Below are 17837 nucleotides of genomic sequence, written 5' to 3'. Positions count from 1 at the left end.
TATGTCTCTGAGTAAATTAAGATTGTCCCTGAAGATGGCCGAATTGGCCGAAACGTTGGACATGTGAATGAAATAAATGTTTTGAGACTATAATTTGGATAGTGTTGTTGAATTATTTAGTAAAAAATTGCCAGTCTCAAGAAAGAAATTTAAAGATTATAAATTCCATTTAAGGTTGACATAACCTGGAATTACTTTCATGCTGTTTTTAAAATAATATTTCCAGGGTACACTTTCACCCATAATTCTGTGTTATCTTCTCTTAAATTCTCTACTTGTTTCACCATTCATCAGTCCAAATATTGTTGGGAATACTTAATTATTAATACTAACTCCTAAATGTTAATATAAAATATAATCATTTGAATATTTTCTGGTTTCTAGAAAACCATTCTTGCTAACTAATTTATGTTGTTTAAACTCTTTATATAGGAACTTCTTCCAATCCCCGAGCCATGGTACCCTGACGGGTTGGTTGATAATGACCTTACTTCTTAGGATCCCTTTCTTGACCTACCCTATGTGGATTCAGCCTAAATGACTAAAGTTTCAAATAAACAAAAAAAAATCGAGCTATTTGATAGTAACACTCAAAACATGCCACAGAAATTAGTGCAAAAAAGTTTTTTTTTTTTTACTGGGTAGAATTCATAAATTAAAAACAATTTCCTCCTATACCTACGATTTTTTTCCTATTTTTACTCGAATCTACCTATTTGTATTTCTATTAAATTTTAGTTGTTTATATATCATTGGTTTACTAGTGAAATACACTAAGTTGAAAATTGAAGATTTAAGACATTTTATGATAAAAAAATATTTTTTTTAATGTTATGAAAATAGTAATTTTACTTTTTATTAGCAGATCTTTATGGTATTAATAAATTGTTTGGAGTTTAATCTTTTGAACATAGACTGGGTTAACTCAAAACTAGAAAATCTTGACTTAATGGGTTTCACTTGTAAGCTAACGATAAATAAATCACTGTTTTGATCGCTCCCTAACTATAATCTTCTCAACTATTATAATATTGCTAAAAACCTGTGAGAAGTTAAACAAGAAGTCTGATGGGTTATGGTGCTTTTGTATGTTTCAGCCAAACATCTGTCAGAGAGTGTTATTGAATGCTGTAGTAACAATAGTCCTCATCACTTGTGTTTTGAATATGTTGGAAGCGAGTCGGAACCTCTCCCATTACCTCAGCATTCATGTCTATTTGCAAGAAAAGTTGTTGAGCTCTCTTCATCCACATGCCTTTCTGCCTCTGATTGTCTTCCATCTCTACATTGTTTTAGACCTTCACTTGAGAATTCTACAAAGCTAATAAGAATTTATAGGACTCAAAGACCTGTTGTATTATACTTAGGTGGCCCTGCCGAAATTTATAACTCAGTCAAGACTTCTGATTTTATTAGCCTTTACTCATTCCTCCCTTCAGCTCTGCCAGATGCTATCACTAAACTATGCCAATTCATAACAATTTTCTCATCTGGCATAGCCATATTAAATATCATTCCATGTTTTTATTTTGATGGGCAATACATAATAAGAGCAACACTTGACATATTTTTATCTTCAAAAGTACCAGTGTCTTCTGTAAGACAAGCAATATCACTGTGTGTTACTATTTTAGGAACATTACTACTTATTTTTTACACTATCACAATGCTCTTTACCTCAGTGTAATCTGATAGCAATTTACATTTTTAACCAGTATGCCTTCTTCTTTTAGATTATATTCATCACATTGTTAATGCTGAATATTACAATAATTGAAAAAATAAATTCTTTATTATCAAACGGTTTTATTTATTTTTAAAAATTATGTTCTTATTTGGTAAATACTTGTATACAATATGCAGATTCAGAATCAAGAGCTGCAGTAAATTTTTTCAAAAAGTTTGACATTTGTAAAACTTTTTTGTTAATGAAACAGCCTCTGATTAAATTTATTGGGGACGTTTCAAAACAGTCCTATATATCATAACAATCCTATTCCTTTTGACTTAATAATACGGTCTTCAGCTTAAGTTTTAATGTTATCACAATAGCTAATCATAGTTCACTTAATAATAGTATCTTCAGTATAAATTTAATATTATTATCACAATAGCAAATCATACATGAATACTTGACCCTTATTTCCAAGCTCTTAGTTTAGTGTAGAATCAATTTCAAGTTAAATAGGCCACAATCAAAGTATTGGTCTAAAATAAATCTTGTAATTTTTATTCTGGGCTTCTTTGTTCTTCAATTTGTATATTATTAGAGGTAACTTGACTATTTGTTCAAACGCTGAAAAGAATAAGAAAAGAAAAGTCTGCCATCAATATGTATATTATATTGCTCAAAGGTCTTAGATTGCTATGGTATTAAGTGGACTTCCCTTGAAGTTTTAGTACAGTCAAAGACGAAGTCACAGAATTGTTTAGCCGTGCAAGTTTTACTATATAGTTTTATTCCTTTAGGTTTCTGGAATCATTTGAGTACTTCTGTAATTATGAGACAGGAAAAAAGAGACATTACCTGGAGCCGTCCATCTGGTGTCCTACCTGTTCAGGAATACTCTATCATTCTTATTGGAGGGTAAGTGCTCCCTTGACCCTTACTGGGCCCCAGCTGCAAACTGACCCCTTTTACCTGCTATATGAGCGAGCAAATACCATTAATGAATAACCGCAGTACATATTCAATTAAATTTAACTTTTTATTGAACCAGGTATTGTCAATGCACAGCAATATTATTCTGTAGTCTTCCTTTTATACTTATCTTAGCCATTTACATGTCGGTATATTATTACTATAACTCAACATCCAGGTCTGAAAGGAAAATTTATCCTGTAAATTAGACTGGGATTGATATTACGTAAAAACTTTACTAATTTTTATTACATTTATTTTATTTAAATCTAAAGTAAAAACAAGCATTGATTTATTTTTAAAAATGGGAGGGTATAATGAGATTCTTTACAAAACTGCATCAGTTCCAATAAATTGATATATTACAAAGAAACAAATAAAAATAGAATGACATTAATATTATATAATATAAATTGAAGATAAAAGTTTTTGTGAAACTGTCACCTCGTAAACTCCAAATTTTGGCGTAATTCTTTTAATGACCTTTCACCATACTTCAGCAGTGATTTGATTGCATACTGAAAAGTGAAATTGGCTTTTGAAAATAAATGACAAAAATAATAACTTTTAAGTACAAAAGCTAAATTATGAATGAAAATATTTATGAAAATAAAAGAAAAATTTATACATATGTTGGCAATGATATTTGATCAAGAAATTTATAGAAGCTTATATCACTTTCAAAAGAAATTAGAAGTCTCGCTAAAATGTAATATTGTGATTCCCTATAAAATGATATTACTGATGTTCCAATAAGTTTCATGGGTCTACATAATCACAGCGAACTTTAAGCTATTAAAAAATAAATTTTTGTTCATCAAAAATATATCACGATAAAACAATTGATGGGGAAATTTAAAGATACAATTTAATTTAAACTATTAACGTTAAGATTGTTCATTATGTTAAATAGAGAAAATATTAATAAACTAAGAGGCTGAATGTGTACATTATTAATTTAACAAGCTTTCAGTAATTCCAATTATCATAATTGATTATTATACTAATTATGGGTAATATTAGGATATACTTATCTACAGATATATAATTCACATCTGTTCCATTATTACATTCATGATGGAAGGTCATAATGTGAAACAAATATTAAAATAATTTAATAACAAAAAGAAAGAGGAACAAGCATTGTGTTTGAATAATTAAAATACCTGATCCTTGTGATATTTGTTGGCTTTGAAATCTCTCCTTACCCACTCCCTTAGCTCTTTCTGATCTTCTTGAGATGGGACTTCACGAATACATAAGAGGATGTCTTTATACAATTTTAAAACTTTCTTCCTCAAGAAAAACTAAAGTAATGTTTAAATCAATTTGTTATCATTCTCAAAAAGGAGGAGTACAGTAATGATTTAAATTTACCTCCTTCAAGGACAGCATAGCTTTACCATTAACAGACATGTCTGATTTTATCTATCGACTGTTCTAACTTATTTTCATAAATCGTAATACAAAATTAAAGACATTCAAAAATAGTTATTAAATGCGGAGACTATAGCATGATTGGAATATGATCAATAAGGGTTCGTTCAGCTGTATAATTGTTAAACTTCACATAATAATTCTTTAATCTCTAAGTTATTCTCAAACTCACTTTTCACCTTCTTGCCAACGAATTATTTACAATAATAAATCTATATAAGTCTAAGTAATATATATATGCATACTTGGCAATGATATTTGATCAAGAAATTTATAGAAGCTTATTCACTTTCAAAAGAAATTAGAAGTCTCACTAAAATGTAATATTGTGATTCCCTATAAAATATTACTGATGTTCCAATAAGTTTCATGGGTCTACATAATCACAGCGAACTTTAAGTTATTAAAAAATAAATTTTTGTTCATCAAAAATATATCACGATAAAATAATTGATAGGGAAATTTAAAGATACAATTTAATTTAAACTATTAACTTTTATTCAGAATCTGTTAGGATCTACAGACCTGTCGGCAGCAGATGAGCAACAGACCTGGATGAAAAAGGAGAAAATTTATATTGTCTGTTTTTTTAAGGATATCATGTTTCTGCTAAATGGGAAGTGATCAATCAAAAACTAATCATTCCAATTAAGTTCCAATTACACAAGAAGGTAAAATTTTCTTTAAGAAATGTGGTATGGCTTAACTAAATCTACCTTAAGAGGCCTAATAGGTGGACCAATAGCGAAAAGTTTTAATAAATTACACTTTATTTGTGAAGATTCTGTTTGGATAAAAGAAAATTTCAAGAAAAACGTTTTCATTTAATAAATTTTAATTCAGTATAAATGTAGAAGAGGTTTCTTTTGGGATTGGTAGAATGACTTCTGATGCAATTAGATTTTTTTAGCATACGTGAATTTATTTTTCTTGATGAGGTGACATCAGGCTTTAAATGCTACAAAAAAGTTCGTGTGGACTATGTTCCAATTCTAGACTGAAAAACAGGCAGATAATCAAGTTGTATGGTTTTTAAAGTATGATGTTGGATAGGAAGCGGTATCTAAAAAAACTATTTAGCTTAGCTTAATCTGAATTTCGGCATAGTAAATTCGACGAAATATTCAGATTTTATTCTATGAGAAGGAAAAAAAACATTTTCAAAAGTGTGGTTTCCTTTGATCATAAAGAACAGTATACAACAGAAAATTAAGCTCAAATAACTTTATTGAGGCCAGATTATAGTTTGTTGGAGCAGTGGAAAAGAGCTTACCCGCCAATCGTAAAAGGAATCTCAAATGTTTCTGAAATTAGACGGAACCGCGGAAAGAGCACATATGTTTTATAAGGATTTCCAAAATAAGAATATGAATATACCGAGGTCACTGGAGAAAGGTTTTAACCGAAATTGCTTTGGTTATGGATGTTACTGTTGGGTTTTTAGGGCTGTATTGTAGGTTCATCGGGTTGAAAGAGTAATAAAAAGAAAAATTATCAGGGAAAATCAAAATTTACTTAATTAAGTGAACATGAATGTCCAAAGCGTGTGACCGAAGACACGAGCGAAGTCCACCTGGCTTTTCGCTGAATCCCTGTTCAGATACATTCTGGCCAGAACTTACACAGAAATTTGAAAATTTGTATTAAATGCTCTTAGAAACATTCATGAGGGAAAAGTCTTAACTCCACGAAGTACATTCTGCTTTAAAAAGATACATTGTTAGTACAATAATTTTACTAATGAAATAAGTGTGTATTGCTACAGTAAAACTAAGCATTTTAACAAGTTGGGAAATTTTATCGAACCCAATTTATCTTATTCTCCAGATCTGCAGAATCCTGTGAATCAAGTACTTCATGCAGCTTTTTCTAGAGAGAGGCGGCGCCATCAAGCAAATCTACATCAAGCGACTTTTTCAACCGAACAGACTCAGAAGAGAGAATCCTGTAAAATTTATAGGAGTCATCCCCACTTCAGGAAACCCACGTCGATTTGACAAGGTTGACCTTAAATATCAATTTCATATTCTGAAAACTTTAAAGTTCCACTCGAAAACGAAATTTCTATTAAAAAGTGAGTAATCGAAGTCACTTAATATATAAGGTCATGGAATACAACCAGGGGTGAAACCATGCATTATCTCTTAGAAAATTCAAAAAGAACCCTAAATATCTGCAAATTCACTTTTTTTTTTCTGAAATATAACCATGAAATCATGCATCAAACCAGCTATAGAAAAATAAATGAAAATTTCAATTTTACTGTGTCAAAATAAATAAAAATCTAAAGGGGGAGAACTTAATGCCACTTAATATGCCATCCTAGATATTCTAGACCTTTTTATTATTTTATTTAAACCATTTTTTTCATATAACTAAATAAATTAAAAAGTCTATAATGAAATATAAGTTGAATTTCATTTTATTATTATATGATTAGTTACGTAATGTTTCATTCTATTTATATTTAGTTTTTCCTAAATTAGAAAATTATTATAGTTATCATATTTCTATATCTTTCTTGTATTGTTTTTCATTTTTTTTTATCTCTATTTCATGTATACGCAACGTATTTGCAATAGAAATATAACCTTCCGCGCTTCCGATTTATTGTTAACGTCTGTTTAACCTATCGTCTTGAATAGTTAAGTGGTTTTGTTGGTTTTAACTCATTTATTGTCATTTAATATCATCATTATTAATTTCATTTTTATTTATTCTTTGACGACCTTTATTTAATCTCAACTTTCCTCTTCATTTTCTGTCTGTTAGTGTGTTTATATTTTTTGTTCCCACTCTACTTTTCTTTTTTTTCGCTTAGTTTATTTATTGTTTAGTAATTGTTTATTCTTATCAATGTTACTTAATTTTTTATTCTTATCATTGTTTATTCAAGTTTATTTTATATTAATACCATTTTGTCTTCCTTCGTTTTATTTATATATAATTTTCTTTTCACTTATTTTTTTACATAATATTTATATCCTACCTTAATTTACTTTTTTGTATCTTATTGTTGTAATGTTCTTAGTTGTTTTTGTACCTTTTTAGCCCTGCAAAGTGGGGTGAAACGTCGGGGAATAAATAATATTTTGTTATAAAACTATTTTGTTCCTTTTTCACCGCAACCCTGAACATCTTCATATTTTTTCATTCATTCATTTCAGGTATTATCAGACCATGGCATGGATCTCCCGATATTTATTTATATTGGCAAATAACTCTCAATTCAGAAATATTGATATATGACTTCGATCCTTATTTTTAATTAAGATCTTGGTGGATATAGGTCACGTCTGCCTTCTTTCAGAAGCTTTGGACGTTACATCTTAGGTTGGCGGCCAACTAACAATGATTCTGTGGCGGTAGTAGGAATTTGATTGATAAGCGGTTTGTGAGAATATTAATTTTAATAGCTTGCTGACCCTCTTCTAATTACTACCATTATTTTATTACTGTTAACAGTATTAATATATGGTTTAAGGTAATATAAAAACGAAGCTTGCAACTACATTATAATAACGATAGTTGTAATTTTACTTTATATGCATACATTTTTTTTTTAAAAGTAAGGTATCTTTTTTGAGATACAATATTCTTACCAAAAATAAAGTAAATTAAATTATAGTAAGAGACATGTGCGTGGCGCAAGGGGGGGGCATCTTCCCCTTAACTTAATAAAAATTAATTTTTTAAAAACTATATGTAAATATTCGCAACCGTGTTGAATAAGTTGTGATAAAAATGAACTTTCAAAATTCGTCCATTTCCTATTCAAATTCTATTAGAACATTATTTAACGATGCGTCTACTGCAGTACATCTGGATCCTATTTTCGAAATGTGTTCAAATACGGAAATATGTTCGCAGTATATTTAATACGGCATCAAACTTATTTTTCCAAACTGAACGATAAGGGTTATCGCTCATGTATTTTTATCTGGAAATGTTTCTTCTTGTATAGGAGGTTCATGCTCTCGACTATGTTAGCTCATTAATGTTTTAATCTATGTAATTGAAAATATATTATGAACAACTTATACAATTCCTCTGGTTTAAAACTATTTATTATCATTTTAAGAAGTCTGATTACATGATATTAAGAAGTTATCAATTTTTACTCTTTACAAGTTCTTTTTCAAATATTTTCTGGAGTGGGACAGACAGGTTTTTGAAGGATGGAAATAAGTCCCCATGGAAATAACTGTCTATGCCCATGGCCGCTGCAACCTGAAGAACCCTAACGTCCAAGGTCTGTACATTGACAAAGTTAAGCTGATCTCTTGTTTATTGTTTAATTTTCTGCTTCTAGGGTAGGTTGTTCCTCTTTGTACGTCTTTCTAAAAAGTTCCTTTTATTTATTAGTAGGTTTTGGCCTTCAAAACATTGTTACAACTACTGATAAAGATACTGAATGTTTTGATTATCTAAAGATCATTAAAAGAAAATAAATAATAGCAAAGTTACTTTTTAGTTATTTAAAATGGAGTAAAAAAATAATGGTATATTTGATTTTAAAAATGATGCAAGAATCAAGGCAATCTATGTTATATAACATGGCTGGATTAGTTAATTAAGCTAGCTGTTCAAAGAAAAGATATCTTAATCTTGATTCAGTCTTAAATGTATTTATGATTTTTCTTAATTATGAGATTTAATCAAATATTCTTTCAATATTCATTTTTCTCAAGAGGACTTGGAAAACAAAACTTTTTGCTGAAAAAGTGTTTTTCCAGTACAAAATATGTAAGGATATAAATCACATTTATTTAATATATGAAAGTTTGTTAGGTATCCTAAAAAAATTGTCATATTCACAGGTGCCATCTGAAATTTCAAACAATGATATTCATAATCCTAAAGAGTTACCTTATTTGACTGATAATCATGGACGAGTTCATACTTATTTGCGCATATCACTGACAGAGAAGTGTAATCTCAGATGTAAGAAATGATGTATGATTTTAAATAGTGATAAAGTTTAAAATTTTGATTTTAAAAATTCTCAATTACATTGCTCTCCAGGTAGTTACATGATCACTTCCTGTGAATGAATTTAAGTTTTAAAGCGTAATATGAGAATTATTTACTGTTTATGTTTGAATGGGTGAGATACTAATGCTTAGAAGTAAATATGTTGAGAGTAAGACTTTTTTTTTGGCATCTGTGCCTGAAAGAAATTCACACTTTGTTATCAACTAAATTGTAAAATTATTAATAATTATTACTTAATTGCTGATATATTTATTAAGACTAAAGCATGAAATTGGTTCAGGTACTAATAGATAGGAAAAAACCTCTAATTATCAAAATTTTTACTTATATTCCTTGGTTCCCATCCTTTTAATTTATTGCTTGCTTTAATTTCAAATTAGAATTTTTTTATTTTTAATGTTATAAAAGTTAAGTCCATTTCTTTTTGATATATGTATTTTTATAAGATTATAATCTGTTGTGCAATTATTTAATTTTTTTGGGTTTATTTTATTTGCACCGATATTCTGCTTTGTCTTATGAGTTCTGATTTGATGATAGGCAATTATTGTATGCCAGAAGAAGGAGTAAAATTGACTAAAAAACCTGAATTGCTAACAACAAACGAAATATTAACTTTGTCAGAATTGTTTGTAAAACAAGGAGTGAACAAAATAAGACTCACTGGTGGGGAACCAACTATACATAAAGATTTACTGCATATTGTGGGTAAGAATATTATTGTATTAGATTGAGAAAAATACAATATTTTAATATTGTATGAAATTTTTCAACTGAAAACTTAATGTTCCCATTGTATTTTTAATATTGTTTTCATTTTTTCTAAGTTATTTGTCTAAAGAGATTATTGAGCCAGTTATTTTTATAATCTTTTTATGAACCTCCGAGGTAGGAAGGTTGGGTAAGTACTCAACCTAATATACTATTCCTGTTTTCCAAGAAGTGTCTCTTGGCAATGATTTTTTGTTTATATCCTAATAAAATGTAATTTTAGATGTATATATTATTTTGTATTCATATGCCTTTGTGTGAAAAGTAATTTGAAAGCATTTCTTAATTTAATCAATAACAGTCACTTTGTTTGACCAATAATTGTATCATGGGTTGGAATAACCTCGTATGTTACAATTATGTAAATTAAACTATTACTTAAGCTGTAGTATACTTTATGATTTAATAATAATATTGCTGACAATAGTGGGATAACGCATGTGACACAAGGGACATTATTTATAAAAACGAAAGAAGAGTCAGATAATTTTTGGCCTGCTGTACGCTGGTTGAAAGTTGTAACATACAATTCCAGCTCATTAATCAATTAAAAATTATAAAATAACTAATGATAAATGATATTCTGATTTTTAAACATATGAAGATCTCCACATCAAAATGCATTTTGCCCATTTTGTGACAAATTTAAATTTGCTTGGAAATTGTAAACTATAAGAGGTGAAAGTATAAAACGTTATGGATCATATTGTTTCTTGCCACATGTTCTACAGAGCGCTTTTCTCTGGAAAATGAATTCTGAAGTTTTTTTTTTTTCAGTTCTAAAAGTTTTTGATTGTCATAATTAGAAATAGATAAAATCCATTTTGATGTGGAGCTTTTCACATATTGTCAGTGTACTAAAAACTAAAAAATCTCTTATAACCCTTTTTATCTTAAATTATCTTTATGTATAACCTCCTGTTAAAATTAGTGAAACTCCAGAATACCCTCCCCTGACTTGCTCGGGTATGTTGTTTGGGAACTAGTTTTCAAATATAGTGATCATCACAGCAAACTAACCTCCTCTTTTTGTTATCACTTATTAGTAGAAAAGGAATAAAATAAATCATACTGTTATCTTTCTTATCTCCAATGACAAAGTGACCTGTTTATGATTTATTGTAAATGTAGTATCATATTACTTGCACATAATGATTTTATAATGACCTGAGACAAAATTGTTCAGCCGTTTAACAAACATTTTACAATTTTAAGCAAAAAAGAAAACTACAAATATACAGCTAAAAGTATTTTAATGGGCATTGTGATTGCCCAGTTTTACTAATTTTTTTTATGCAATCTTATGATTAAACCAGAAAATTAATATAATATCTGCTTAAATGACTTCGTTGGTGAGCATGTTGAGGCAGTATAGGCATACCCTCAAATCTCAAGTATTACTACTTTAAATACAGCTTCAGTGGGCTGACTTTTATTTTGTGACATTTCATTCTTCCTGATTGGCTAGAATAAGTCTGTATCAAGTTGGGTATCTTCTCCTTCCTGTCATGGTTGCAGCTCGTTAGGACATAAGACATCGTTAGTTTATTTAATTTTACCCTAATAAACTACCAAATAGGAATATATTTACGATTGTGTATAAACTGAACACATACACGAATTTATTATATTAAATAAATTGTGTGCAGTTATTTAGCATAAGTATAATTATAAAATATATTAAAAAAAAAATACTTTCCAACTTACACTTGTGATCAACCTATGCAGAAAACATAGTTATTCTCACCAGACATGCTGATATGTGTAGCTCAGTTACTAATATGGTGAGGTCCGCTTTGCCAGTTTTTAGAAGATCAAAAACCACAAAGACTAAAATAAAATTGTAAACAATCAACCAAGATTTAGTGAAGTGGTCATATAATCTGAATTTTCTGCTGTGATAGGTTCCACTGGACCTAACTGTTTAAAACTAAGTGTTTTTAGTGCTGGACATTTTTTCTTTCACTTATCTATTTGGAGAATATATATAGTAAGGGAATATATTTCGATCATGAAAAATTTCGAATTTGGGTTTTTGAAAGAAATATTTGAGGGCGTTTGAATGGATTTTTAACCCATTTCTAGCCAGTTCTTTAATGAAAGAGCTTTGGTATTAGATACTTGATGAAACCACTTGACTCAAACAATGTCTAACTATTTTTTTGAATAATGGACCTGGCCATGATTGTAACTAAATTACTCATATCATCATTCAGACTTCATTGACTCTTTGGCATTATTTACAACAATAACAGAACTGATTATTTTGGCCATTATTACTTAGATTCGCTTGTGATGGAAGGATAACTTGGTGTCCACACATTATACAGAAGTACCTAAGCCTAAGCGATCAGCTTCTGTATCCTCTTCTACAGAAACATTTAACTTTAAGTATTAGACAGGACTCAATACTTGCACTTACTGAAGCCCACGTGCACCTATTCCTAACGAATTTATGGGAGAGCTAAAAAAATATTATTAAAAAAAATACAGACTTCCTAATAAAATGATATTAAAATTCATGACTTTTTTACTGTAATTACAAAATACTAACTATTGTTTGATATATTGGGGAAAAAAAGATAGGAGCTGGTTGAGAGATCTTCTAGAATTAATTATTTTAAGCTAAAGTTGGGAGTAGGCAGTTGACACTGACCTCACTCAAGCCTGACATGACTTTACAATTTAGGATTTATTTAACTAATAACCTTAAGTGTGTTTATGTTTTAACTTTTTTTTCTAATCAAAGAACAGTAAACACAAATGAAACAAAATTCTAAACTAAGAAATATAAGTATCTTTGTTTATTATGCTTATAAAACCAACTGCAAATAAAACATAAAATGTATTAGAATTTTTAGCAAATAAAGAAAAACTTAATAATCATTATTTTCAACAAATTTTGCACTCAAACACTTTTTTATATTTAATTTAGGTAAATTTAACTTCAATACACTTCTTTATTCAATTTAGTGAAGTTAAAGTTTTTTCATTTATAGAAGAAATCTTTTAACATCAACATGAAGTGATTGTTGCTGCAATTGAAATTGGTGTTGTTTTTGTATATTTAAATTTTTTTATATTCAAAATTTTAGGGTTTTAGGAATTAGGGGGTATCTGTGTTAGCTAATTATATGTAATCACTTACTAAAATCTGTTTCGTTTGAAGCTTTTATATATAAGTCAGGAACTTGCATTCTGGAACTAAGCTAAATTTTATTGTTTAAAATATAGCCTGGAAAAATTACTGAAAATAGGGAGAAGGATCCTGAGGGGAATCTATGGGCCCAAGAAAACACAGGAAGATAAATGACTTGGAAACTGAAATAAGAATCAGAAGACTGAAATTCTACGGGCACGTGATGAGAATGGACTAAAGCAGATTAAACAAGAAACTCTTTGACATAATCCGTGAATATAAGAGCGTAGGAGGATATGTGAATTAAATGAGAGAGGATACAAAGAAATTGAAAATAACAGATAAGGACTGCCTGGATAGGGAACAGTACGGAAAAAAATTGAAATGAATATGTGTTCTTGCGGCGAATAAAGAAAGTATTATATTTAAAACAATTGAAAGTTGTTGTTTAAACAATTGATGAATCACTGCATGGTTGGGTAGGAAGCAAAGACAGGCAGAAATGATGAGAAAATAATGGGAGAGAAGAAGAGAAAAAGTGAGAAGGAAAAAGTAATGATATTCGCATTGTCTTGAAAGGCCGTTCCGTGAAAAAAAAAAAAAAAATTGAAGAAAAATCAAACTTGTGCTTAGTAAGCATCTTATATGCTCAGGTCTTGTCTTGTTTTCAATTATGACTGTAATTCATAATTTTTATTACTTGAATTGTTTGTTTTTAATTTTGACCTAATTAAATTCAATGACATCTAAACATTTTCTAGAATCTTTGAAGAATATTAGTGGTCTTGAGCAAGTTGCTATTACCACGAATGGTGTCACTTTAACTAAACAATTGGTTAATTTACAAAGAGCTGGGTTAGATGTTTTGAATATCAGCTTAGACACTCTGAAATCTGAGAAATATGAAAGGATTACTAGAAGAAAAGGCTGGGCTAGGGTTATAGCCGGTATTGATTTAGCTATTCAACTTGGTTATAATCCTGTGAAGGTAAGTTTAGATATATGTTTTATAGAATAAATGTTAATTTAATTATTTATTCTATATTTCGAACATAAATGATGTGTTCACAGATAAATGTAGTGGCGATGAGAGGATTCAATGATGATGAAATCATTGATTTTGTTGAATTCACTAAAGACAGACCTGTTGATGTCAGGTTCATTGAATATATGCCTTTCACTGGAAACAAATGGGAAACCCAGAAAATGATTCCTTTTTCTGAAATGAAATCTATGATACAGGCAAAGTATCCAAACTTCAGTGCATTGCCAAATAACCCTAATGACACTTCTAAGGTAATTTGATTAATGCTGTTTTATATATATAGGAAGGATTTTTTTTTTAATTCACAGTGATTATTAAAGAATGAATCAATGCTGATTAAAAATTAGCTATAAAGAAAAAGGTTGTATTTTTGACAAGGATTGATTAACATTAACTTTAATGGGCCCAGAAAGCTACTGTAAGCCATGGAACTTTCTCTTATAATCATAATTTCATAATTTTCCAGGCTTATCATGTACCTGGTTTCAAAGGGCAGTTGGGATTCATTACATCAATGAGTGAACATTTTTGTGGAAGCTGCAACCGAATTCGTTTAATGGCTGATGGAAGTCTAAAAGTTTGTTTATTTGGAAATTCAGAAATATCATTGAGGTGAGGAAAAATCTTTCAATTTTGGAATTTAATTTGCTTGTTATGAAACTTACTTGATATGATTTTATAATGGAAAAGAGATGCCTTGAGGAACGGTTGTAGTGAGGAAGATCTTTTATTGATGATTGGAGCTGCAGTTAAAAGAAAGAAAAAACAACATGCTGGTAAATAAATTGTTTCATATATTCATATTTTATAAATATAGTGGAAATAATACATTCCATAATGTTGTACAGAATTTCAATCTGAATACATTTCATATTCATATTTAATTTAAACTTAGATTAAATGGAATGTAATATTTTTTTTACTCTAAAATATTGTAAAGACACTTTTTGGGGTTATTCTAGTTTTTATGGAAAAAAGATCTGCTTTGATTTGAACAGGAGACTAATAATTTCCTTAACAAAGGTCTTAGTCCTTCTGTCTAACTGAAGCTGTCTACACTTTATTTTATGCAGTTACAGTGTTTTTATTAAAATGGTAAAGTTCTCATTTGGAAACAAGTGAACCCTTCAATCGAGAATCTAGAGAGGCTGATATCAATGCAGGGGAAGTGGATAAAAACCAGGGTGAATACCTTGAAAATTTTTAAACGAGAACCATAAGTTACAGCAATGTTCACTAGATAAATTTAGCTTTGCATCATTTCAACATTATTTCCTAATTTTACATTGTTTTCATGAGGTCATCAGTTCTCCAGAATATTTGGTAATCCAACAAATTGTCTACCTCACATTTTGTGGGATCATAAAGAGTGGGCTGTATCTTGTTAAACCTGGTGAAACTTGCAAGAGCATCGTCTGTTTGGTTGAGACAGTTCTGGGCATTATATTAATGCAAAGGATCTGAAGGTGGAAATAAAAATAGAAAAGTTGGTCCCCAACCACTATTGATTGTTGTACAGTTTACCATATCATTTTGGAAATACATGGCTTGTCCTTTTTATCATAGATTCTCCCCAAAATTTAATATCCTCAAATCCAATGTCTTTCCTTTTGTATCACAATCTTATTGAGATTTCCTAAAACATTTCTTTTCCCAAGTTCATTCTTAAGCATGTTTCTTGGTTGGAGTTTGAAAACTTTCTCAATTACCACCCTTCACGACCTTTCCATAATACTCAGAACATTGGTGCAAATGTCAAATACAGTTTCTTAATCAGGCAAAAAGTGAATTTCTTTATTTATCCCTCAAAACGATCATCATTCTTAGATTTGCAGAGGCAAAAAGGACCAATAGGCCCACTTGCTGGACTTGTTCCCCCCACCATTACCAGTACCAGTACATTTACAGAGATTCTATTTTTCAATACCATAAAGTCAATGATAACCTTACAGAATACTTGAAAAATAACTTTAAGGACATGAAGATCTTATTTCATCATTATTTCTGTTATCGTGTAGTCAAGATGCTGGAAGCATGAATTCAGAATTTAATTTTATAAGTTTCTTTGTTTATTATTTTAGATTAATATTATTATTTTACAAAAAAAAAATCATTAATCTATTTGAAAATTATTTGGAAATAATTGGGATATAAATAAATAAGTAGATGTATTTTTTAATTTTATTTTTAGTTATTCGATTGATATAATTTTTTCAGGCATGATGAACCTTGCTCAGATGCCTAATCGACCTATGATTCTGATTGGTGGGTGATTTCAAGTGCGTAAATACTATTTAAAATAATAGCATTGGGAACTTTATGTAGGTGTAAATTACTAAACTGGGTTGTCTAATATATATATATTTTTAAAGTTAAAATAACAATAACATTTTAAAACTTGTATATTGATACTTATTTGTCTATATATACATTTTCTTACTTTTGTGGTGTGAATGAATCAGAAACTTTTACAAGTTTTCTGAAATGAATAACTCTTCACTGAAGAAAAAACTGAGTAGTTAGGATTGATGTACCCTGGTGTTGGTCATATTTATTATTTTATTTTTTCCTTTAAATTACAGTTTATTACCAATATTTTAAAATTAAATGGGAATTTTTGGAACATCTTTATCAATTTCATACTAATTTTAATGAACAATAATATTTTTCATTATGTATATATATGTATATTATGTATATACCTATGTTCATTATGGCACTTAATTATTTCTTGGTAGTACTATTATGTATTGAATGTATTTTTATTAATTTAAATTAGTAAAATACTCCTTTTTTTAAATATAATTTTTCTATAATTTCCTTTTTCTTTAATTTAAATTTTTTGATTTCTAATATGATAATCCTATTTCAAAACTATGTAATTAATGGTGTAATATAATTTTCAGATTTTATCCTCTTATTTTTTTATTGTAATTGCTTATATTTTATGATTTTCAGATTGTAAGATGGACACTGGAAGAAATCATAATTTAAGGAAAACTGGTTTCAATATTCTTAACCAATATTTTCTAATTAACTCACCATTAAATTCTTATTCTCTTCCAAGATTTATTAACCGACCTCATATTTGTCAAATGAGCACTTCATCAAAACTAACTCATGTAACTGCTGAAGGGAAGGTGTCAATGGTCGATGTTGGAGAAAAAGTTAATTCTGAAAGGTTAGCTGTAGCTTCAGGAAAAGTTTATGTTGGTCCTAAAGTAACTCAATTGATAAAAGAAAACATGTTGAAAAAAGGGGATGTTTTAACTACTGCACAGCTTGCTGGTATTATTGGTGCTAAAAAAACGTCCGACCTCATTCCTCTTTGCCATAACATTTTTCTATCTCACTTAGAAGTAAATTGTACTCTAAATGAGCAAGATGAAACTGTTGTTATAACATGCTCTGCCAAATCTACAGGTAAGACTGGTGTTGAAATGGAAGCTCTGACTGGTGTGAGTGTTGCCGCTCTCACTGTATATGATATGTGTAAAGCTGTTACTAAAGCCATGGTTATTCGGGAAATAATTTTAGTAAAAAAATCTGGTGGTTATAGAGGTGATTATGATATTGACAATAGCGGATAATTTTATAGGCATTGGGTTATGTTGAAAGAAAAATGTTCTGGTTTTTTTAGCCTTCCAATTTCTGTCTCCCTTTTTGTGATATCTATAATTGCATATCACTTAAAATGTAATCTTTCAGTTCCGCCTTAAAAATATATTTAGAACGCAAGTATTTTTAGTTTATTACTATTAAAGTTTTTTTTTTTTTATTTGTACTAATAAGAAGCTATTTTGAATATA

The 17837-nt window shown here is 29.2% G+C and overlaps 3 protein-coding genes across 7 annotated transcripts in view; 2 read left to right on the top strand and 1 right to left on the bottom strand.

Annotated features, from left to right (window-relative positions):
- S2P (membrane-bound transcription factor site-2 protease) overlaps window positions 1-1801 on the top strand; it is a 7418-nt gene extending 5617 nt beyond the window's left edge. Inside the window, exon 6 of the mRNA XM_014426639.3 lies at window positions 1098-1801. Within this exon, the coding sequence (XP_014282125.1) occupies window positions 1098-1687 (590 nt within the window). The 3' untranslated portion in view covers window positions 1688-1801. The remainder of the gene's footprint in view (window positions 1-1097) is intronic.
- Window positions 1802-2981: 1180 nt separating this feature from the next.
- Window positions 2982-4194, bottom strand: LOC106684515 (LYR motif-containing protein 2). Its single transcript, XM_014426641.3, has 3 exons — window positions 4019-4194; window positions 3808-3948; window positions 2982-3159 (listed from the first exon to the last, which is right to left on the bottom strand). Exons 1-3 carry the CDS (start codon window positions 4055-4057, stop codon window positions 3082-3084), a joined length of 258 nt encoding a protein of 85 aa, XP_014282127.1. The 5' UTR covers window positions 4058-4194; the 3' UTR covers window positions 2982-3081.
- A 4241-nt stretch (window positions 4195-8435) lies between these two features.
- Window positions 8436-17830, top strand: Mocs1 (Molybdenum cofactor synthesis 1). Of its 5 annotated transcripts, none has more exons than XM_014426647.3 (9): window positions 8436-8824; window positions 8899-9022; window positions 9614-9781; window positions 13745-13971; window positions 14055-14279; window positions 14495-14640; window positions 14719-14804; window positions 16246-16293; window positions 16987-17830. In XM_014426647.3, exons 1-9 carry the CDS (start codon window positions 8726-8728, stop codon window positions 17616-17618), a joined length of 1755 nt encoding a protein of 584 aa, XP_014282133.1. In that variant the 5' UTR covers window positions 8436-8725; the 3' UTR covers window positions 17619-17830. The 5 variants fall into 5 exon arrangements, with proteins under 5 accessions (XP_014282133.1, XP_014282134.1, XP_066903701.1 ...); XM_067047600.1 differs by having other exon boundaries at window positions 8437-8824; window positions 16246-16349; window positions 16987-17100; XM_014426649.3 differs by having other exon boundaries at window positions 8438-8824; window positions 16246-16307; window positions 16987-17100.
- Window positions 17831-17837: the final 7 nt, after the last annotated feature.

Source organism: Halyomorpha halys, unplaced genomic scaffold, assembly GCF_000696795.3.
Source record: "Halyomorpha halys isolate HHAL.00 unplaced genomic scaffold, Hhal_1.1 Scaffold587.1, whole genome shotgun sequence".
Taxonomy (NCBI): Eukaryota; Metazoa; Arthropoda; class Insecta; order Hemiptera; family Pentatomidae; genus Halyomorpha; species Halyomorpha halys.
This window is presented reverse-complemented; position numbering and strand designations above follow the sequence as displayed.